This window comes from Toxotes jaculatrix, chromosome 12, assembly GCF_017976425.1.
Source record: "Toxotes jaculatrix isolate fToxJac2 chromosome 12, fToxJac2.pri, whole genome shotgun sequence".
NCBI classification, from domain to species: domain Eukaryota; kingdom Metazoa; phylum Chordata; class Actinopteri; family Toxotidae; genus Toxotes; species Toxotes jaculatrix.
Genome location: NC_054405.1, coordinates 6,615,153 through 6,638,896, shown reverse-complemented (window position 1 = coordinate 6,638,896; position 23,744 = coordinate 6,615,153). Strand labels below are relative to the sequence as shown.

At 41.5% G+C, this 23,744-nt stretch overlaps 1 protein-coding gene across 1 annotated transcript; it reads left to right on the top strand.

Moving 5' to 3' along the window:
- Window positions 1-1,530: 1,530 nt before the first annotated feature.
- Window positions 1,531-18,615, top strand: ints2 (integrator complex subunit 2). Its single transcript, XM_041051007.1, has 25 exons — window positions 1,531-1,800; window positions 2,599-2,907; window positions 2,990-3,128; window positions 3,781-3,883; window positions 4,450-4,563; window positions 5,675-5,805; window positions 6,363-6,533; window positions 7,099-7,319; window positions 7,539-7,664; window positions 7,881-7,952; window positions 9,048-9,162; window positions 9,648-9,716; window positions 10,040-10,174; window positions 10,281-10,457; window positions 11,255-11,369; window positions 12,116-12,220; window positions 12,596-12,760; window positions 13,466-13,667; window positions 14,981-15,106; window positions 15,354-15,555; window positions 15,734-16,015; window positions 16,603-16,710; window positions 16,936-17,041; window positions 17,402-17,578; window positions 17,911-18,615. The coding sequence occupies exons 2-25, from the start codon at window positions 2,615-2,617 to the stop codon at window positions 18,090-18,092; spliced, it is 3,636 nt and encodes a 1,211-aa protein (XP_040906941.1). The 5' UTR covers window positions 1,531-1,800; window positions 2,599-2,614; the 3' UTR covers window positions 18,093-18,615.
- The last annotated feature ends 5,129 nt before the right edge of the window (window positions 18,616-23,744 follow it).

Below are 23,744 nucleotides of genomic sequence, written 5' to 3'. Positions count from 1 at the left end.
CAAGGACACCAATAGTGGAGTGGAAGAACTATTGGCATCTCTTGGAAGTAGCTGACCTCAGGTTTGATATATTTTTTTTTTTTCTGTTTTCTTTTTTTTCCTTTTTTTTTTTTTTTTTTTTAGGGGAGAAAGAAAACAAAAGCGAAGAATGTGAGAACAGTCGTCTTAATGGCAGACGTGCAGTGTCCTTTTCAGCACATCCCTTTAGTTTACTGTACCTCTCCTTACTCTGATTGGCTGAGGTCTGGCTATTTTGGCACCACTTCACCACTGTGGATACATTTAGACCGATCCCATTTTACTTCAGTGTGAAAGTAAATGTGTGGTGTAAATGAACTTTAAGCTGCCCATTGGATATGCAGTGTTTGTGCACAGAGGAACATCTACTGTCTGGATTTCTCCTGTTCAGAGGGAAACTGTACTTTGACTATTGAAAATCCATTGATATTGCTCTTTACCTTGCATATTTGCCAAAATTTGTTGGCTTGAAAATTTTGACCACCATAATGTATTTGGTCTTTTTGAGTGTAGATAAATACATTCAATATTTAATAAAAACCCTGAAAATATATTTTCAGTCCAGTGCCATGTTTTCTTTTTGGGAAATCATGGTTGTTTGCAGTAATCATCTGCTTCTGCTGTACAGTAGGTCTGCAAGCTTGTTACCGCACTCACTGTGCAAAATACTTTGAAGTCTGATATATCTTATACTTGGAAACTGCTGGATGGAGTCACGTAGTAGCAGCTGACAATTAAATCATTTGAGAATTCACTGCATTTCTACTGTCAGCAGCCTTTGAAACAGAGGTCCTGCTCTGTAACTTCATCCCTCAGCCACTGCTGTCAGTGTTCCCTTGGAAATATAGTGAAATTTATTCAACATGTCAGTGACAGGGTAGGTACAACTACTACTACTGTATTTAACAACAGGAAAATGACCTAAACAGTTACGGCTCAGTGGGCACTTGTGGTGTTTGTTTGGTTTATAGCTTCGCATAAGTATAAAGCAAAGTGAGCCATGTCAGGTTAAATCTAGAAATGGTGTAATTTAAATAGGCTATTTTTTTTAGACTGCAACACATTCATTCATAATGATTGATATTTATTCTGCAAACAGCTTAAGCACCTGCCACAGAAGCCTGGGTATCCACATGGTCTGATTTACATTCACTATCAATGCTGCAGAAGATTGTCCACAAATGTCACTTAATTAAAACTTGACATTCTGGTGGCCTGTTATTTATCCGAGGTGTGCTCATCAGGTAATCCTATTCTTTTTTTCAGCAATTTCCTCCCATAGATTTATGGAGCCATTATTTGACCTGATCTCCGCGGGCAAACAACTTGAAAAAAAAATGATGCTCAAAGCGCTTCTTTGTTCGGCAAATGAAAAAAGGTTTCCATCATACTTATGTGATTTGTCAGTATCAGCCTCGTCCATGTTTTATCACATCGCTGCCTGCAGTCTGGGCAGGACTGGAGTATCGCACTGTCAGTGCTGTCAGCGCTGCCTCACGGTGCTGACCGGACCAGTCCTCTCACTGTCACACTGACATATCTACACTGTAGATAAAGACGAGATCTTAAATGGACATGCGGAAATGATAATAGACAGGGCGTGAAACATACAGCGCTAAAGACATTTCCATAAACCTACCGGCAAAAGCTAGGACAAGCTTTCTCTCTCTAGGTCATTGGCTTAGGAGTCCCTATAGAACTCGGCGGTACACACCCGAGTCCGAGGTCTCAAGGCCTCGATGGTGAAATTTCTTTTTAAAAGACATCATCCTATTACGTGAGGTAAGATGATTCTTGCTGATTTGTTGTATGTACATTATCTACTAGTGTTTACACGGCAGAGACAGACCAGACAGCATATGCGAATATGATTGTCTGACAAGTTAGCCTAGCCTAGCCTTTGCTGTTAGCTGGCATTTAGTGTACAAAGAGTCGGCATCAGTGGGGATAGTGAATGAGTGTTAGCTAAGTTACTGCAAGCTAGCTAGCGGCTAGCTAGCCTTAATAAGCTGCCTAATTAGAGTTACTTTAGTCGTATCTTGCTTGTTTTTAAATGCATATATTTCTGAGTGCTACTTGTGAATCGAGGTTATTTTGACTTGGTACAGGCAAAGTCCACGTCAGCTAAAGTTGACGGTATTTAATATTTCCAGTGTTGGCTAGCATTAGCACTGACATGCCCGTTAGTTCTCCGCGATACCCAACTATTCAGCTAACAGCTAACGTTACCTTGTTTTGTTAGCCACGTTATTATGATATTAACAGCCGCAACATTATTTTGCCGCGACTAACTGAGAAGACCCCTATAGAATTTAATTACAAACACATTACTTAAAAGCCAAAGAAAACTGTTGTAAATGTAGAAATGAATGCGTTGCTACGCCTCTTCTGTTAGCTGAATTCTACCCGCCGGGTATCATAGTTTTGTGGAGTTTCTACAGTTTTTCTAAACTCTCAGTTAAATCAGTGCATCTGCTTATGACCCACTAGATGCCTAGACGAGAAGACTGTGCACTTTATTTGATTCAGATGGCATCAGATTCTGCCTTTTAAATGGTCTGTGTTGTCTGTTTCTCAAAGGTTTAGTTGCAGAGAGATGGCAGACAGCACAGGGCTGCAGTTTGTCAGCGCCTATGCTTTTGAAGCCATGCAGAAGGTGGATGTGGTGCGTCTGGCTGCCCTGAGTGACCCCGAGCTGAGGCTGCTACTTCCCTGCCTGGTGAGGATGGCTTTATGCGCTCCAGCTGATCAGAGCCAGTCCTGGGCACAGGACAAGAAGCTCATCCTTCGCCTGCTCTCAGGAGTGGAAGCTGTCAACTCCATTGTAGCTCTTCTGTCTGTTGACTTTCATGCCTTGGAGCAGGACGCACGAAAGGAGCAGCAGCTCAGGTACAATTGACTGACACATAGTAACATGATTCATTTTTAGTTAAATTTAGCATTGTATACAATGTTCTGTCACTTCTGCCAGGCACAAGGTTGGTGGCTCTAACGGGGAGAGCATCCTGGTGTCACAGCTACAGCATGGCCTGACCCTGGAGTTTGAGCACAGCGATCCCCTCAGGAGACTCCGCCTGACCCTCAGTGAACTGTTGGCTATCATGAATAAGGTACAGTCCACACGTAATTCAGGAAACCATAGGACATTTGTAACACTAATGAACTTTGAGCTTACTTTCTTAAGTACTAAATAAAAAAACAAGATGCTACGTGACAAAAAAAGACAAGAACACAACAAAGTTTCTAAAAGGTTGTTAACAAATGATTATAAAGACAGTACTGATTATGCCACTCTAAACTACACAGATAACTAGAGTATCTCTGATAGGTCAGAGACTAGAAATTGGGAATTTAAGGTCCTTACTGCCAACCTAAGTCTGAGCTGCTTACTTTTGTGTAATGTATGTAGATGTGAAAGAGACATCTGCATCTGGAAGCTTTGAATACAGAGAGACAGACTGGTCTAAATATAAAGAAATTAAGGCATGACTGACTTTGTACTAATTATTGAATAATTAAAAATATCTTACTTATGGAAATTGGTCTCACATGAAAGAAACGAGATTGCAGAGCTTTCTTCACTTGTTCATCAAAGCTTAAGTTGGCATCAGAAATTACTCCCACATTTCTGGCAGCTGCTCTCATATTGCCTGATAAATTAAATGTTTTGTACCGGAATAGTTCTTAAGTGCTTTTATCTTCACCTAAGAGGATGACTTAGATGATTGATCCATACAGTGTGTTTCTCTTGTTGTTTCTCAGGTGGCAGATTCAAATGGAGAATTTTTCTTAAAGTCTTCTGAACTCTTTGAAAGCCCTGTGTACCTGGAAGAGGTTGCGGATGTCCTCTGCATTTTACAAGCAGGTACCCAACTCCTTTCACCTTCTTAATAGTTATATGTAGACGTACTTTGCAGGTGGGCTCAGGTTGAATACTACAGCTTTTGTACTTAAGTGTGGCCCTTACAAGAATAAGAATAAGAATAATTGGATCCAGAATGCTATACCATGGGTGGCATGTGTAGGATTAGTTCATGTATGGAAGTTTAGCTCATGTATAAAAATCAGCGACATGATACTAAATTGGTGTGGTTTTACATCTCTAGAAATTGGTGAGAATCAAAAAGCTTTTTGTGCATTTCAATTTTGCGATTCATACCTCATTCATTTAAAAATTCATCACGTCATGTGATTGAATTTTTGAAGATAAGATCCACCAAAGTCTGTCAGTTATCAGCACAGTGCTATGTCAAACTCATCAGTGGACTAATACCTTTCTGCAGTTATGACACAAAGGGAGTCATTAGTCCTCTTTATAGGAGAGCAGTCTGAGAAAATACATCATGGAGATATGTTATCCTGATAGTGAGTTGCAAATACTGTTAGTACTGTACATTGTCTAAAATGTGCTCATTATTTTTTGTTTCTCAGAGCTGCCTTCCTTGCTGCCCATTGTGGATGTGGCAGAAGCGTTGCTCCATGTTCGCAATGGTGACTGGTTTCTGTGTCTGTTGGTTGCCAATGTTCCTGACAGCTTCAGTGAAGGTAATTCATCTGTGCCACAGCACTGCACATAATGTCAGCTGATAATGTGAGATAGAGTCTCTGGTAGTAGTTCATATGGTTAATGAGTGTGGCCGCTGTGGCAGAAATAGACCTTTGCTTAATAGTACCTCACGAGCTTTCTGCGATTATAATTATAGGCAGATAGTTATTGAGTTGGCTTCACACGTTTTCATTCTGCGTTTAACTGTTTCCCCCTATAATTCTAGTCATGCCACAGCCCCGAGGATGTCTATTTGTCTTTGATTGATGATGAGCATTATTGTCCTGCTCTGGCTCACAGAGAATGTGCTTTCAGAGATTCATAAGAATATGCTTGCTGTCTCCAGTGCCTTCTTATCACACAGAGGGTCAGAGCTAACTCAATAGCTTATTCGTGTGTGTTACATAGCAGTCAGTGTCAGGGAATCATTTTGGCTTTGTTACTGGAAGAGACCTTGTTCAATTGAATCGAAAGTGAAATGAAGTGATCTGAGGGTGAAGTGTGGGGAAATAGCTCTGTCTAGAAGCATCAAGGTCTGTCACATTGAACACAAGCTGCTAAACAGACCTAACTCCACTGGCTCTTTTATGGCTTATGAAATAAGGCAGAAGTGGCAGAGATGGAAGCTAATATTATTTCAGTGCTTGTCATAGTCTCAGCTAACCATAAACAGTTTGCCTTTTAAACTGTCAGCTGTGGAAATACATAGTGGAGATGAGATAAAACCTTGGAAATTATGTCCTCTGATGCCTGTTAAATCTTATTTACAGGCAAATAAATGAGGCATGGTTCTGTGGAGTGTTTGTGTTAATGGAGGAACATGACTTGGCCGTGACATTGGAGAAATTATACACTGTTACTGTCTGTCAGTGACGTACTGAAAGCCAGGCAACCTTTAGGCAAGAATTACATGATGGTATAGTTTTTGCTTTGTGGGAAAATCAGTGAGCATGTTGCAAATAGATGGCTAATAGATTGCATGTTGCTAATAGATGATCCTGAGTCCAAGGATCAACATGTAACGTTCCAGGAAACTCAGTAGTCCAAATAATGTTTGGTGGGTTGTTATGTGCTGCTTGTTTTCTTAAATGTGCATGTCTGTCTTTGCAGTTTGCAGAGGTTTGATCAAGAATGGAGAACGTCAGGACGAGGAGAGTATGGGTGGTAGGCGAAGGACTGAAGCCCTGAGGCAGCTATGTCAGATGAACCCCTCACAGGCCCTCAACATCAGAGCCATGGTGGTCAGTTACATTATTACTATTATGTAGAAATTTAAGGCAGCATTGCAGCCGTGCCTCATCCATTTATGTGTTCCCGGTGAGGCTTTAACATCAGTGGTGTCAAAAACCTGGTCCTCTAAATGTTAGAATAAAAATATATTTTATAGAAGATGTTAAGAATGATTTGCCTGCAAATAAATTCTGCTGTTATTTTGGAACCTTTTCTCTGACCTTAACATCATTTTAATTTCTGTTAACTCCTCACTGAATCAACTAGTAATAGACTCTATTTTGCCAGAAACATTTTATTCTTTAGTTATTTCACACAAATGCTTCATGGAGGCTAGAATCACTGAAGCTTTTTGTCTCTCTGTTGTGGTATACTTTGCTATAATATCCCTGAAAGGAGCAATTTGAAGGTAACAGCACAAGGTCAGTTATCAAACAAGGGAATAACACAATTAAAAGTGTTAGAGAAAGAACAATGTGAAAGATGTAATCACTAAAAATCGTACATATACAAAAATAATGTGCCTAACATAACGTACTGTGTGTCTGTTAACTCTGTGTGTTCGCAGGTGGAGGAGTGCCACCTGCCTGGCCTAGGTGTGGCTCTGACTCTGGACTATAAACCAGATACAGCAGATGAGGCAGTCAGTCCTCTAGTCTCTTATGTCAGCGGTCTACTGCTGGGTACCAATAGCAAAGTCCGCACCTGGTTCAGCATGTTCATTCGGAATGGACAACAGGTGAGGGGCCAGGATATGAGCAGATACGAGCATTTTGTCTCATCATGTGTAGCAGAGGACACTGAGGCAAAATATCAGTTGAAGTGAATTGGCCCAGGTTTAAGATAATGTTTGAAATAGAACAAAAGATAGAAAGGGAATTGGGTATCTTTCCATCTGCTGACATTTCTGGCAGTTTATAGATGACAGGTACTCTTGACAGTCAGCCCATCACCGAAAATGCCATCTTTTGTTGGTTTCCCCTTTAAAAGTTGTTTTATTTTATTTTTTTTGTCATAGACAATAAAACAATAAATCCTACACCGGTCCCTCAGCAATGTGGAAAAGCCTCTCTGCTGAATCGGGGAATTGTGTTTAAATGTACCTTAAATGTAGGTAGCTCTCAAATGATTAGTCAGTTAATAGATGAACAGAACTTTGTTAATCAGTTAGTTGTTCAGATCATTTTTTCATCAGAAATGCCAAACATTTGCTGGTTGCAGCCCCTGAATGTAAACATCTGAGTGGAAGCACACCAGCTGACTTACATTTCCCCTTCTCTGTCTCTCTCTCTCTGTACTGATAGCGAAAAAGAGAAAGCAGCTCAGTGCTGTGGCAGATGCGTAGACAGCTGCTGCTGGAGCTGGTCGCCATCCTGCCGCGCTCTCGTAGCACCCATGTTCCCAACGATGGCGACATGGAAGAGGAGAGCAGCTCAGGATACTCTGGCCTCAAAGAGGAGCACGTGGTAAAGGCCAGCGCTCTGCTCCGACTGTACTGTGCCCTCATGGGAATTGCAGGTCTCAGGTAATGCAAAGAGGATGCAGCAGCCCTTGATACTTGTATAATCATGATTTTGATGTGTATTTTATTGGTTTTGCCTGTTGTTTCACAACTCATAAAGTTTTATTTAATACAGAACAAAAAATAAAATGTTCCAGAGTCAATGGCTTTGTTTAAAGTATTGGCTTAATCTTTAAAAGCTCATGTCTTTAAAATAATATACTCATTGTGACCCATTTCCAGACCAACAGATGAAGAGGCAGAGCAGCTGCTACAGCTGATGACCAGTCGGCCTCCGGCCACTCCTGCCGGTGTTCGCTTTGTGTCCTTATCCTTCTGCAAGCTGCTGGCCTTCCCTACTCTGGTCAGGTACACAAAGCTAATCTCACTGACTCCTACTCTTAGAAGTCTTTTTTTTTTTCATAGATTGGACTCACAAACCCTATTCAGCTAACAGGTGATCTTGAGTTTTGAGTTAATGCCAATGTAGGCTGCCTGCCAAAAGTCTTGTCTGCATCTTTTAGCATTTAATTGTGTTCTTCTGTTATATGGAGTGTAAACAAACCTCTGTGCGTCTGTGTCCAGCACTCCAGAGCAGGAGCAGCTGATGGTCATGTGGCTCAGCTGGATGATCAAAGAGGAGGAATATTTTGAGAGGTAAGGAAAAGCTCTATATCTGATGATATGATAATGAGAAATTATTGACCAGCCATGATTGAGTGGATAAACAGGAGCACAATCTGTGAGTCGTGACTACACTGTGTAATCATATAAGGTATTATATTGCCAGTCTAACCATTCTACTAACTTTAGAAGCTGTTTTAAAATAATACAACACCATCCCATAATATATCACTGATCAATATTGTAAACCACTAAAATGGTAATGTGAAAACTTTTATGCTGATATGTCATGACTCCATTCATGATGGAATGGCTGCTTTTATTGAATTAGTCATGATTTTATAATGCAGTATTAGCCAGTGTAGGAAAGTATTATTGACATTTCATAAATACATTTAGTATAAGATGTGTAATTTACATTTTGAATTACACATACACACTGCACATTATCATATGATGCAGATAAAGAACACTGCCCTCTCTGTTGTTGTACTTACCATCGACTAGTGTGGTTTGATATTTTGCTTCAAAACAACATGTCAGCTACAGAGTTCACTGAAACTTTATAACAGAGGAGGATGGTGGACAGAAACAGCTACTCATAGTACAAACAAGCAGCAGCACAATATAGAGTGCTTATGAGATTCATTAACTATGTGAGGACGCTGGGATACCGTGTGATTTTTTTTTTTTCTGCAGTCATTGGAATAAAGAGGGAGGTAACAAGTTAAACATGGTAAATCTGATGTCCGTATTCACAACTGAATGTCTGTTTGCTTTGTCTGTGTCCTCTCTTTGGAGGCCTTTGATGTTCCCTATGTAAATGTTTGTAGTTCATGGGAACAGCCCGTGATAAACTACAGTGATAACTGCAGCAGTGCATGTGTCTGCATGCTCATGACTCTAGCCCATAAAAAATAAATCATCAGAGTCTTAAGTGACTGTAGGGGAGACTAAAAAGGGTTATAGGCTGATAGGAGAAGGTGCGGTGAGCGTGTGTGTGGGTTGATGCAACCAGCATAATCAGTTTATTAAAATTCTGTCCTGTAAGATGCAGGATTAATGACAAGTCTGAGTGTCTTTTCTCACTTGCCTCACTTGCATATGTGTGTGTCTTCCTCCTTACAGTGCCGCAGGCGTATCTGCTTCTTTTGGAGAGATGCTATTACTGGTTGCCATGTATTTCCATAGCAACCAGCTCAGCTCCATTATTGAGTTGGTGTGCTCTACTTTAGGGATGAAGGTAAGGTGGTAGGTGGGAGGGAGGCAGTGATCAATATATCAGTCTGGCTGACCAGCTACTGGCCTCGCTCCCTCGCTGCAGCAGTGGCGCATATAAAGACTATATCACTGATGAAACACTTGCAGCATACACTTATCTACCAAGACACTCTATACCCCGTGGCCAATTTTGTGTTTTATTACTTATTAAGTGCACAATTGTTTCCTGCCTGTGTGCTAAGTAGTTTTCCTGTCTCAGTGTATTTTCCACTAAGATGTGTAATATAATTGGATTTAGAGTCTGTTTGTTTCCACCCCTTGGGCAATCCTCTCAGTTCAATGTTGTGATGTTGTGCCTGCCATGTAGAATTTTTTCTTATGAAATATGAAAGGAGAGAATTACAAAATACCACCACTGTTGCCTGCAGGTTGTTTTCACTCAGAGTAAACCTACCTCTGTTGATGTTATTTTATTTTATTTTTTTTCCCCTATGTTCGACTTTCCAGATTGCCATCAAGCCGAGCTCTCTAAGCAAGATGAAGACTATCTTCACACAGGAAATCTTTACAGAACAGGTACATATATTATGCCTCTACCTGTTGGTATATTTTCAACCTGCAGTAAAGACCTAGCCCTCCTACATGGTATAGCATGGTCACTTGTCACGCCCTTTATGAATGAATGGCAGCTTAATTTAATAATGTGATGTTTGAACCTCTATATGGGGAAATATAGAGGGTTGTTAGCAAAGGAGCCACAGAAATTAAATTACACTCAAACAAAGTTGTGTGCATTTTCACAAAAATGTGATGTAAAGCTGTACACAATCAGCAGGTGTTCTTTGCTAATTTTCCATTGTTGCTGTACTGATAAGGCGTTCATTATTTCTGGTGTATAGGTGGTTACGGCCCATGCGGTGAGGGTCGCAGTGACCAATAACTTAAGTGCCAACATCACAGGGTTCCTCCCAATTCACTGCATCTACCAGCTCCTTCGGAGCCGAGCCTTCACCAAGCACAAAGTGTCCATCAAGGTATGTATCTGTGAACTATATGGCTCATAATGGAGACTGGATGACCTGCCACTGAGTGTTACATCTGTTTTAAAAAATAAATTCTTTCCTCCGGTGCACCTTCCAGGATTGGATCTATCGCCAGCTGTGTGAGACAACCACCCCCATCCACACCCAACTAATTCCTCTAATTGATGCCTATATTAACTCCATCCTCACTCCAGCATCCAAGGCCAACCCAGAGGCCACCAACCAGCCTATCACTGAGCAGGAGATCCTCAACGTCTTCCAGAGTTCTGCTGGGGTGAGTCCTAGGGCTTCAGATGAACACCCAAAGCCTTAAACTGCATCTTAAAATGTTAATAGTACTGTACATTGCATTTGTGGTTTAATCTTGTGTTGAGTTATTAATTTTACATTTCATATTTTGCGGATATCCAACAGTATGTGTGGGTATTTGAAGGTAGTGTATTTCTCTGTGTAATGAATTGAGTCAGATCTCTCTTTTTAATGACTCTTTATACAATGTTACCTTAATACACTTCATAGAGCTTCAAACAACTTCACTTTCACTCCTGATTTCCTTTACTTATTGTTATTGCAGTAATTATTGGTGTTCAGTAACATGTTATTTTATATTAACATGTCATGGCTGTATTTTATATTATTCATCCCTACAATTGCTCCTGACCTTAAGATTAAAGGAGTTGTTAATTATCATATTGCATAACAAAAACCGTGTGAGTAATGAGTTACAACACTGTTAAGTCAGATTATAGATGTAGAACTTTGTCTGTAAAACTCTTTTGTACTGAAAATAAGTCTCAAACAAAAATGTTACTCCAAACACATTATCATGGCATAAATGTGTTAATAAAGGCTTGAGTATTTTTTTAAAGTTGGAGGTGGTGCAAATTAGATTGTTGTAATGGAAATTGCCAGCAATTTGTTGCCAACCTCGAACATCCCAGGATTTTATATTGCTGATGAGCCTTTCAAAAGAATCCATCCCAGCATTCACTGATGATTCAGAACCCTATTGTGCTGTCTGTCCCTGGCCTATAGAGGTTATCTGTGCTTCTCTCTCTCTCTATTGGTTAGCAAGGGGAGGGCAGTCGAGGGGGACGACAGCGCTACTCCATCACCACCCAGCTCCTTATCCTCTACTACATCCTGTCTTATGAGGAGAACCTGTTGGCTAGCACCAAACAACTAGGTATGTATAAGACAATAACTGTGTTCCAAGTAGTACTGCAGTGTGCCTGGCTTCCCCCTGTGCTGTTGGCTCACTTCCTTTCTATTTCTTCTTTTCTGTTTTTTTGCCCGTCTAAAGTGCACCCATTGTCATCTCCTCCACTGAAGAAGGCATTGTATGTGTGATGGAGGGAATTTGTCAGACAGTGAGTGGAGAAAGGCAGCTTTTGTCCTCTGTTAAGTTGTGGGAGACACTCTCACTCTGGATGTGCAGTCATTCATCCTCTTCCCTCTCGACACTGACTGTTGGCTGCTTCATACAGAATAAATGGAGGGCTGACAAAGAGCCAAGTACAATGGCTGTGGGAGCTAAGCTAACTAGGACAGCTGTAGGTTAGATTGAGCATTAGCAGTTAGCCTAGTCAGTGTTTATTCTCTCCCAGGACGAGCTCTCCTCATGCCCTTCATTAAGCCAGATTTATGTGAGAGTTTATGCCCATCTCTTTAATTGCTGTGTTTACCCAAGTGCTCCTGCAGCCTTCAAGGAAGGAGTAATGATGCCCATCAGCAGTGGTAATGAACCCACGTCAATGAAAAATCACCTCCGCTCCTCTAGCACATCGGCACAGCGGCTCTGGCGTCCTTACACAGCCAAATAAAACACTCATGCTCTGTCTTGTCCTTCTCTTGCTTTATGTTCTCACCCTATCTGTTTACTCTCTTATAGTTTCTTTGCTTCACTTGCCTTTTTTTTCTCTCTTTTTTAAGCCCTGATGCAGAGGAAGCCAAAGTCCTACTCAGCAGCCTTGATGGACCAAATCCCCATTAAGTACTTGGTTACCCAGGCCCATGGACTGCAGCAGGAGCTAGGGGGTGAGACATGGACTCGGATGTGTGGTTACATATCTACATCCACATTTTATTTTACCAATATAGTATTACAGGCTTGGAAGCACATGAGTTACATACCAAGATTATAGTTGTAACCCCACATTACATAACACTTCACAGTAAATTTTGCTGTTTCAGAAAAGCTTCCAATCTGTTTGTCTTTCCCCTACCATATTTGCTGTTTTTCTTATGAGCAGTGTTAAAACCCCAAGTGAGCAATTATCTGTTGTTGGAAATAAACTAACAACTAAAACTTTTATGCTTGAAAAAAAGAAGTAAAAAAAACATCAAAAACACGAAATTCTTGGGCATAATACACTTTCAAACAACCCTGGTTTCTCTTGCCCTGTTTCCCAGGCCTGCACTCTGCCCTGCTGAGGCTGCTGGCCACCAACTATCCCCACCTATGTCTGGTGGAGGACTGGGTATGTGAGGAGGAGGTGACTGGTACGCTGCCCCTGCTGAGGAGGATGATGCTCCCCAGCAACACGTGCAGATACACTCAGAGCCAGCTCCACCAGGGTGAGTGGGGTTGTCAAAATCCCATGATTTCAGTTGATCTCGAGTGGTTAATCCATCAAGATTATTTCTTATTTGGCTTTTCGCTGATAGACATTCTTAACAAAAGGAAAAAGTGTAACAGATAATAGTTTAACACATCATTATGCGGGTTAATGTACAGTATATATACCTTAAAATGCACCCAGAGTGTGTTTCCAGGCCTCTGGATAGTGGTGAAAAGAATAATAATTAATTGATGATAATTAATAGATTCATTGATGATAAATAGGGAGGTATGATAAGAATAGAAATGTAGTTTTTCTACCTGCCAGGATACGGTGATAGGAGGTGAGTTTCAACTGAGCCATAACAATAGTATAACAGACTGCAGAGGTGTGGTGTGGTAGATGACCTGCTGAGTGCCTTTTTTTTTATCCTGTAGTTTTGACACTTGTTCTGTGATTCACACTTTTCTGAATCAGAAAGCTGAAATACCTTCTTAACAGTGGGCTAAATGCCACATGAAGGTATTTTTTGGATTGAAGTCAAACAATAATACCTCTGTACTTCTTTGTTCTCACCACCGTTCAGTCTAAATAAATGTGTTTGCCAGATGTTGCCACTGTCTTGCTCTGCAGAAGTTTGTGTATTTAGTTAATATCATTCAAAGGAACATGGCAGTGCTCTATAGTTTGAAACTAATTCAACAGTCTTCCTTCTCCCCAGCCTTCCAGAAGTTGCCATCCAGCAGTCCCAGGTTGATGCGGATCCTGGAGCACTTAACGCTGCTTTCGCCTGGGGACCTGATCCCTTATGCAGAAGCCCTCACAGCCAGCATGGCCCTGCTGCTGGAGCCCGCAGTGCCCCGTCGCATACTGCAGACCCTCAACAAGCTCTGGATGGGCCTCAACACTGTGATGCCCCGCAGGTACATACTCTGGACGTGATTGCATGTTGTGGACATAGTAGAGAAAATTCTATTGTGACTGCCTCAATTGAGAATGCCACTGAATGTCACATGGGACTAATGCTTCATTGTAATTGGAATATTCAATTTATTTACATAGTATGAGTCTAGATTTCATGTAAGTACCAGATAATTGATATTCCTAGTGGATGTGGTATATTTATTGCCTTAGAGCGTTATTTGTATGCCTTATATTAATGGCATCACTTCAGTACTGGGGAGAGTCCAAACAAGTATGTTGTCTTCACTAATTAAATTTGGGCTCTTTGGGAGCTCAGCTTAATCAGAGAAAGTTAATAAGTAAATAAAAAAAATCTGAATTAAGGGCTCAAATTAAAATATAAATATGGATCCACAGATTAAGTGATATTCCTTTTTTGGCTGCTGGTTTAATTGTTTGTCTTTTCACTGAAAGGTTAACAGTAGTACTTGACTTGGTGTCATCTCTCCAAAGGCTCTGTAGAGATGCTGTGAGATTCAGTAAAAGGATTAAAGAGGGACATGTGGAACAAGAGGCCACTTGCTCAGTGATTACTGTGTGAATGGATCAGAGGTATTGAACCAGGCAACTCTGTGAGCCTGTGTGAACTCTCTGGACAGAGGAGGGTGACCCTCATTCTGCCCCAGGGCCCACAGGAGCACAGTTACCCAAGCTCTGAGCAGACATCCTATTGATCCAAAAGGGGTCTCTGACACAAAGAGCTCAGGGCAGGAAAAGTGAGGGAGACTCTCCGTGAAGGAGATGTAAGGGATTGTTGCCCCTCCCTCTTCCCTTCCTCACTCCCTGTTGTAGTATTGAATGTTGCAGAGGGCTAGACCAGAGGCTTGATGAATCTAGGAGGAGGGCAGCAGTGTCAGATTTCACACAGATCAACTGATTGATGCTGGTGCGCTAACTGCAGGACTACTTGGAGCTCCAAGACTGCCCTGCTGTGTATAGTATAGCATTGGTCTGATAAGAGAGGCTGAGGGTGAAATGCTTCGGTGAGTAACTGAATCACTGAAGACATTAAACCTCTACTGAAGTGTATCACATATTTGTTGTGGCATTTGGATATTTCTCTTCCAAAATACAATTTATACTGCGCTGTACAAAAGGTTTAGCCTCAACACTCTCAGGTGACTCAACAAGTGTTAAACATCTCATTTTAAAATGAAATTCGTTGAGTTAAACACAGTGTTTCAAGTCAGGTACTGTATTTCCTCTGCTTTATAATACCTGGTGCAGTATCATTTAATATTAAAACTAAATGTCAAATGTGTTTGGGTTGCAGGTTGTGGGTGATGACAGTAAATGCCCTCCAACCCTCGGCTAAGCTGCTCAGGCAGCAGAGGTACACTCAGAACGACCTGATGGTGGATCCTCTCATTGTGCTGCGCTGTGATCAGAGGGTGTACAGGTAATCTCTGGACCATTTACTCATTAAAGTTGGTATGTTTTGGCAGAAGAAATCAATTTAAGGGTTCTGTGGTTCCACTGTGCTGGTACATTTCTGTTCTTGTTGTTTTATTTTCTTTCCAAGTTTTGTGGATGTGAGTGACCGTACTTTTCCAAATTCTACCAGATGACCACAGATGGGTTGAGTTTTACTGAAGTAAACAAACAACAGGTCTAACTTGTTTTTAATATATTTATTTTTGTCCCAGGTGTCCTCCATTGATGGACGTTGTCCTTCACATGCTGAATGGCTACCTGCTGGCCTCAAAAGCCTACCTACACTGCCACCTGAAGGAGACGGCTGACTTTGATCGGCAGAGCCAGACAGTCTCGAGCCTGGGGGTGCCTGGACAGCCAGATACGCCTGAGGTCACCAGGGAGGAGCTGAAGAACGCACTATTAGCTGCACAGGTATTTTAACCACTGACTGACACATTCACACACACACTTTGTTGCTCTTACATACGCAGATCTCACTTTTTTTAGGAATACTCTTACATTTAGTGGCACGTCATGGCTGATTGGTAAAGCCTGAACTCAGAAGTAATGTGGCATGAAATGGTAACCTCCCGTTTCTGTTGAACCCCAGGACAGCGCAGCAGTCCAGATTCTTCTTGAGGTGTGTCTGCCAACCTCTGAAGAACAGCAGCTGGGGGCCAACACAGAGAGCCTGCTGAGGAACATCAGGGGCCCCATGCCAGGGAAACTGAAACAGGGAAGCCTCGGGCAGAGAGCCAGCGGGGGCTTGGAGGACGCTGAGCCCGAGGGAGGCCTGCTCAGTGACTTGAGGGAAGTGCAGTGTCTCATCTGTTGTCTACTACATCAGATGTTCATCGCCGATCCCAACATTGCCAAGTTGGTTCACTTTCAGGTAACACATTAGGAAAAAGGAGGACAGGTTGACAGTCAGAAACACAGATGGGAGAATGTTAAAACAGGACTGAGTTGAAGATGAGCAGGGGTCTGAGTTGCTCTCGAGCCTGTGGTGTTAGTCACCACCTTTGGGTGCTACTTTATAACATTCCTGCAGATTTTGCCATTAGATAGTAATGTTATCATCCAGACACTCTTTGTGAGTGGGCCTTATTGCTGAAAATACATTCAAGTCAGTTTTTCGAGAAGGTGCCAAGTCATGTTGGCCCCATTAGCCATCACATTCTGCCATGGTATTAGTGGTAAGTGAGTGCAGCACTCCCAGAAGGAGCAGGCGACCATATGGTGGACTTCACCAAACCAGTCCTTCCTCTGTCACGCTAATCCACCCTTATCTGCACTGCCAAGTAAAAGCTGCTGTGTGTATTTGCATATACACACATGTTTAAGAGTTAGTTGTGTGTTTAAATGACCACTTGATTAAATCTACTGTGTGTTCCTTATTCCTTCCTTGTCATTCTAGGTTTATGAGAAGTTTTATATTTCCTATTCTCTCCCTTTTTTGTGGCTCTCTCTTTCTGTCAGGGTTACCCTCAAGCTCTGCTGCCTCTAACTGTGGCAGGCATCCCCTCCATGCATATCTGTTTGGACTTCATCCCAGAGCTGCTGGCCCAGCCCCAGCTGGAAAAGCAGGTGAGGCCTCCGAGTCTCCCCTCCCCTCCCCTTTCTTTTTCCTGGCTTTAAATCCTAGAGTTGCCCTGGGTTGTCCTGGGTTGCCTTACACTGTTGTTTTCTTTTTTCTTTTTTTTTATGAAGTAGCTCCATTGGGTGCACTCTGCTGAATATTTGCGTATTTGCTGCATAAATAAGTGGGAAAATGTGTAGCCGTTGTGACTGTGTGTGTGTGTGTCCCCACAGATCTTTGCAATCCAGTTGCTGTCGTACCTGTGTACCCAGTACGCCTTACCCAAGTCCCTCAGTGTGGCCAGGTTGGCCATCAGTGTCATGGGCACCCTCCTCACAGGTCAGTGAGCAGATTTCTCTTGTCTCATCTCATGCACTCATGCTTTGGGCTGTGTCTTTGTTTACTCAGCATACTTCTTTTTATCTCTGTCTTCGTCTCCATCATTGAATTTGCTCCCAGCAGATTCACTTTATGCTGTAAATTGCTATCCATCTTGTATAAATCAGCTACTGTCATACAGTGTGCTTTAATGTTTTTCTCCTTATATTTGGCTGCCACCACCTGGCCTTTGGCTGCTAGTGCAGCGTTCTCTCTCTAGTACAAAAGTCAAAAATGTGTACCAAGCTGTTAGCCACTGTATTCAATGTTTACACAGGTCTTGTGCATACTGTAAGTGTATGTGTGTGTGCTGCTTTTCAGTGCTGACGCATGCCAAGCGTTTCTCCTTCTTCATGCCCACCCTGCCGTGCCTGGTGGCCTTCTGCCAGGCTTTCCCTCCACTCTATGACGAAGTGGCAGCTCTGTTGGTACAAGTGGGCCAGGTTTGTGCCTCCGATGTAGCCTCCAAAGCCAGGGACATCGATCCTCTTATTGCCCGTAAGTATAATACACATGGTTTGTAATATTTCCTTTTTTTTTCATATTAGATGCTAAGAACTCAGCCAACATGAAAACGTTCAAATGTGGACATTGACACAGAAAATATTCTGGCCTGTTTTTGTATCAGTAAGTAATATTGGATGACCTTTTCTAAAATCGCCTGCATCCTGTAGTTGCTGAAGAATCTTTCCAAAGATATGTTCACACCACAAACTGTATAAAAACATCTGTAGTGTGATGAAGATGATGAAGACAGATGATGAAGCGTATAATTGAAAAGATCGACCGGTGTTGAATAAAATGTCTAAGCAGTTTGTTGTTCACCTAAGGCCTGCAGTATCTGAAAGAGAAGCCCCAGGAGGCTCTGGTTCAAGCAGGAGGCTCCTCAAAGCTGACTTTACCCCAGAGGACAGCAGAAGAACTGGGTGGAGCTGACCCTGATGTTCAGCTCTGCTACTGTGTAGAAGCCACTTTCATGGAAATCATCAGCTCCACCCTTCATGGACTTTAGGGCCAGACACACACACACACACACACACACACACACACTGGGCTTCAACCAACAATTCTAAACACTGCCCCTGAAAGACATTCACACTCCTGAGAAGGGCTACTGTCAACACACATTCATTCATCTTCAACACATGGACTTCCGTCACCTTTGTCAAGGGCTTTCAGACAATGTTCGGTTGTGGGTTGCTCTCAGTCTGTGCACATAATGGGGACATGTTGGTCTGTTCTGTCAATCAGTCAAGTAAGGAATTCATTTTTTACCATCAGGCTTTTTTTTTGACACCCTGTAAATAAATAATAATTTCCGCTTTATTTAGAAATTGTGTGTTTATGTGCTCTGTCACAGTTTGTAGAAAGTAAAATACAGAAAATGTTAAATGGGTCCATTTTCTTGACCTCAACAGGCATATTTTTCTAAGCTGTGAGTTACAACCTTTGTTTTAGCAACTGAAAGAAAGAAAAATGTTGCCTTTAAATGATATATAGACTTTTTGTACTGTATTTGTTTGTAATAAAACAAAGAAAACACTTTAATTGATGAGGTGTCTTTGGGACAAATGGAGAACATTTTGGTTATGAACTTGTCTGGATCTGGACATCCAAAGTTAGACCAGAGGTGTCCAAACTGTTCCACAAAGGGCCGTGTGGCTGCAGGTTTTTGTTCCAAACAAGCAGCAGCACACCAGACTTGACTCATTTAATCAACTGATCTCAGTCTTCAGACAGCTGATTGGTCAAACTGTGTGCTCTTGATTGGTTGGAACAAAACCTTGCAGCCACATGGCTCTTTGTGAAACAGTTTGGACACCTCTGCATTAGATGCTAACTTTGCGACGACGCTTGATATTTGACGTGAGACGTGTTTTAACGGAAAAGAAGAAAACCAAAGTGTGAAAACAGGCACCCCCTGAGCCAGAGACCTATAGTCTCTAAAGGTTTTTACATGAATGCTAAGGCTGTGGAAATGTACTGACGAGGACAACGGTACTTTTAAGAAAGACCTGCTTTACAGAGCTGGAGGAGACACAGTGAGAGCTTCAGGTGCCAGTGTCAGGTGAGAGGAGACCAGGATCTGTATTAAGTGAAAAAGTTTTGTTTTTTGTTTTTTTTTTCAGCTTCACTAGACGATAAAGAAACTTAAATTTACAGCGCTTATAAGTGCTTTGTTTGTATTTTTACAGTGAACACAAAACTCTACCAACTCCTGCATATGTTGTATCATGGCAGTAGCAGGAGACGATAGAGGTATTTAAATCAAAATGTAAAACTATTATTAACACTAACAAGCACTAAAAGTTGTGTAACCAAACTACAGCAAAGAGTCTGTCTGATGGTCACAGTCAGCAGGAATCAGGAGTAATATCCACAGGCTGAGCCTGCTGTGGTAGATCCCAGACACTCCCTGGCAGTCTCTTTGACATTCCTCAATGTACAGGCTTCAGTCTGGCATGTTCAGGAAGTGTTGAGGTCAGTGAGTCTGCTGCACCTGAGTTGAGTTGCACAGGCGCCTTTGGAACACTGAATGGTTTCTCTGTCAGAAACTTAAAGAACAGCACAATTTTTTTTTGTTGCAGCATATGGCTATTTCCTGGAGGGTGTATGTACCACTGTAAACTTGATTCTCATCAGTATCAGTAGAAAAGAATAGTTAGTTCATTTTTGGCCAGCTTTATTTCTCTGACAGTCATGCTCACATCATTGCTGTTTATGGCTTTGGTGCTTAGTCCCCAGCAAGAAATACATCATCATGGGAAGTGATCTTGTGAATCAGGTGCTTCCACTTTGAAGGAAACTCCCCCAGAGCCTAGACTCTGGTGGTCCTGATGAGTAAAGGAGCTTGAGGTCAAGATATCTTCATGAGAGGGAAATGTCTGATTGGAGGGTTTGATTGGAGATGGCCAGGCATCCACAGCTGGGGTGGTGAAGTAGTGGAGGTGGGTCACAGAATCTCCACAGTGCTGAATTGACAGCTCAGTAACAGCAGAGAGAAGACATTTAAAGTTTGACATGTTACAGGTAGTTTTTCAGTGCAGAACGTAAACTCCTCAGTCTTCTTTATGGAAGCTATGGCCCTGACTGAGACCGAAGAGAAGATGAGCTGGTATGTGGGGCCTGTCAAGGTGTACTTATTAGTCTGTAGTCTGATGTGACATTATTTTTTTAGCTCTAAGTCCTTGAGCAGATAGTCTGTGAAACTGATGGTGTCTGACGTTCTTACGGGACATGGTAGTTAATTTCAGCGGAGATGGACCGTATGGATAAGGAAACGTAGCCACATGTGCACCAGTCTATAGAGGCCAGTCCATTAGGTCAGGTTATGTTACTCATTTATGATTCTACCAGAGCCTGTGTTGCATGCTCATGATTTCTGGAAGATGATTAGCAGAATTAGTATGGAATAAGAGGCACGTTAACAAATATCAGTTTACAGTCAGCTCCCTTTTTCCAAGTAGGCTACTCCACTATTGACTTTCTGATGCTGCACATTTAAATCCAGTGGACTGTCCTGAGTGATTCTTTTACTCTGTATCACACTGAACTCTTGAGTAGCAAAAATATTGAATCAGTGCTGTTAAAATCCTTGTTCAGACTTGGTCTTGGGAAAGAGCCCAGTTTTGGATCGACTGTGGTTAATCTTGGACTTTTGGGCATCTGTGGCTGTGGCTCAAGAGGTAGAGCGGGTTATCTAGGTTGGTGGTTTGATTCTTATTTGTCTCTTACATGGTGAAAAAGCATCTTATTGCCCACGTCAGTCTATTGCAGTTAAATCCTCACATGTAACAAATAACTCCTGACTAAAGCTCATAAATGTAGACTCTGATCATTAAAGGGCCTGTAGAAGCGAAGCCTCTTATACCTCTCCTCACTGGCATATTTTCTGCAGAAAGAATTGTAGCCTATTTAAAGACATTGTACAGAATTCTGTTGGCTACATAAGACACTATAATATCAGTTTGTTAATCACAAAAACACTTCTAAAGTCTTTTCAGTGCCGTTGTCTTTTTGAGTTTATGCATCAGTGTCAGTGATACAGAGGATTACTGTAGCTGAAATAGACTTTTAACAGATAGTTACAGAGCCTAGTTGAAATGACTGCCTTCTTTTCTTTTATACCACTCACTAACAGTCCATAAATCATATTATAGAAGCTGTACCATCATATCCTAATAGACATATCCTGGTAATTCACCAGAGGGCAGTCTTGCCACGCTAAAAACAACAGATCCACACTGTCAGACTAAACCTGTGGATTCAATAAACCTTCAAGAATCAGGAATGGAAAACCTGAGAACAGTTTCTTAGGTTTGCTGTAATATAAGACTATTACTGCTACAGAAGTTACAGTGTGAAACTACCTATGATTCACAGTGTTTATGAATGATAAGCTGTGAGTGAAAATTATTTTTTTACTTTCACAGTTTAGATATTTCCCTGGCATTAAACAGGTTGATTCACCACTGTATCAGCCACCAGAACAAGACATGCCTTTTTACTGTATTTCTAAAAACATAATGTTATATAAAATGCATACTGCTAGACAATATAGAGTATATTTTGTAGTCTTTCATGTGAAGACGTTCTAGTAACTTGCATCCACAAAGTCAACTACCTTATCTCTCTCTCTCCATGTTGTGGAGGCATCTGTGAAACACTCTGCAGCAGTTTGTTGTGCTGCTGCACATTTCTGATGCTGTGAGAAATGCCTGAAGCAAGTCAGGATGAAATCACAGAGCAGTTGGGTTTTTACCGCCATTGTTGTTGTGCTTCTAACACCCAACACCCAGAATACAAGCTCCTGCACAAAGTGCACAAAGAACGTGCTGAGGAGGAGCCAGAGGGAACTTAACTTATTTACTTTCTGTTTAATATGAAGGCAGGACCAGAGCCAACTCCAGGTGCCATTCATCATTTCTACAGGTTTATTCAGTAAAACAAAACAAGTTGAGCTTGTTGTTGTGATGGCTGTGACATTCATTTGCTACAGACCCAATGATAACATCCACTTTCTAATTAGATTCTAATTAGACTTTCATACTGTAAACTCAATGAACATGTTTGTGGCGTTTACATAGATCAAACAAACAGAGCAGATTGTGAAGGGGAGAACCAGCAACTGCTCCGTCATGAAAGGAGGATGTATTGACTGCATTTACTTATTAGGTGTACCTAATAAAGTGCCAACTGAGTGTGTTTCAGGTTGGGGTGACCTCAGGTTCATGCTGACAAAGGGCTTCCTCTTAGAGAGAATGACAGTTTGCAGGGATGCTTTAAAGCTCCTGTTTGTCATTATAAAATAAGACATCAGGTCAGCACACTGGCAAAGACTCTTTCGTAGCATCCTTCAAAGGAACATTATTAGAATACTTCTCTGCAGCCGTAAACTCTCAGACATTAGATTAATCTCTTTGGAGGAAATGTAAAAGATGAGGACATTGTGCTAATAACCTGATAGTATCGTTCAAAATATTTTTTTAAAATGTAAAGTAAGTGTATTGTAATCAAAAGGTGACGTCATACTTGTTATAAACTGAATTCTGTTGGCGTTGTTCATAATAGAAAACAGAATCGTGTTAGTTTGGGGCCACAGAGGTAACCAGACCTTCGTTTCTTGTCAAGAATTCTGTTTAGACATGGTGGTAGTTGGGATTCGGTGCATTAGGGTGCGCAGTGTGTTGACTTTGAGCTGAATCTCTTACTTGTATGTCTTTTTCTTTCTCGGGCCTTGTGCATTAGGCAAGGATGTGTAAACACCAACTTTATCGAAAAGAGTTTCACAACAATACCTGTAACTCTTTAGAAATCTCCCCAAGAATGCCGGAGGGAAGCACTTAAACGTTGTTCTTAATGCACTTAGCCTACTATACACTACCTCCAGCTTTTTCAATTCACATCACAGGACTATTTGCTTCTGTTTACTTGCGAGTAATAAAAGGCGAGCCCTTAAGAGGCTGCAGAGAATCCCACTTCAGCTTGTTTCAAGAGTCATTGAGGTTAGCGGAGCATTCTTTCCCTGCTGGCCTTGGCGGCTCTTTGAGAGAAAGGCACTTCAGGTATAATGCAGTAAAACACCCACACACTGCTGTGACTACTGCTAAGCCATCCACAAGGACAGCGTTTGTCTCTCTAGTGCTCTTTGAGTATTTGACTCTTCAAACCAGCTGTTTGAATTTGGAAGAAAGATCCCTAATGCAGGACACTATTTTTTACAATGGACAAAAGCACTAGACACAAGTCAGTATCTGTGTTTTTGTTTGGTTTTTTCCCCAAACTGGAATTTTTACTTTATGTCATAGAAGATAATTTAACTCCTCTGCCTCTTTCTGTGTCCATGTTGGACATCAGTTTTTTTTGTTTTTTTTTTTTAATTACACATAAATGCCTTTTATGTCTGTCCTTTAGTCATGCTGTCGTCACGGCTCTGTGGATGTCGGTGTCTGTCGGTCAGTTGGTTGGTTCAAACTGAAATGTCCCCACAACTTCTGGATGGATTACCATTAAATTTTGTACAGACATTCATGTTCCTAAGGGGATGAATTCTGCTGACTTTGGTGATCCTCACACTTTTCCTCTAGAACCAACATGAAGTTGACACTTGTGGTTTTAAGTGAAATTGTGTCTCCACATTTGTCATGGATTGCCCCGAAATACA

Coding starts and splice junctions, on each gene's coding strand:
- ints2 (XM_041051007.1), top strand. CDS start 2,615: ATGGCAGACAGCACAGGGCTGCAGTTTGTCAGCGCCTATGCTTTTGAA. Junction 3,884..4,449: donor CCTCTGCATTTTACAAGCAG/GTACCCAACTCC, acceptor TTTGTTTCTCAG/AGCTGCCTTCCTTGCTGCCC. Junction 10,458..11,254: donor TCTTCCAGAGTTCTGCTGGG/GTGAGTCCTAGG, acceptor TCTATTGGTTAG/CAAGGGGAGGGCAGTCGAGG.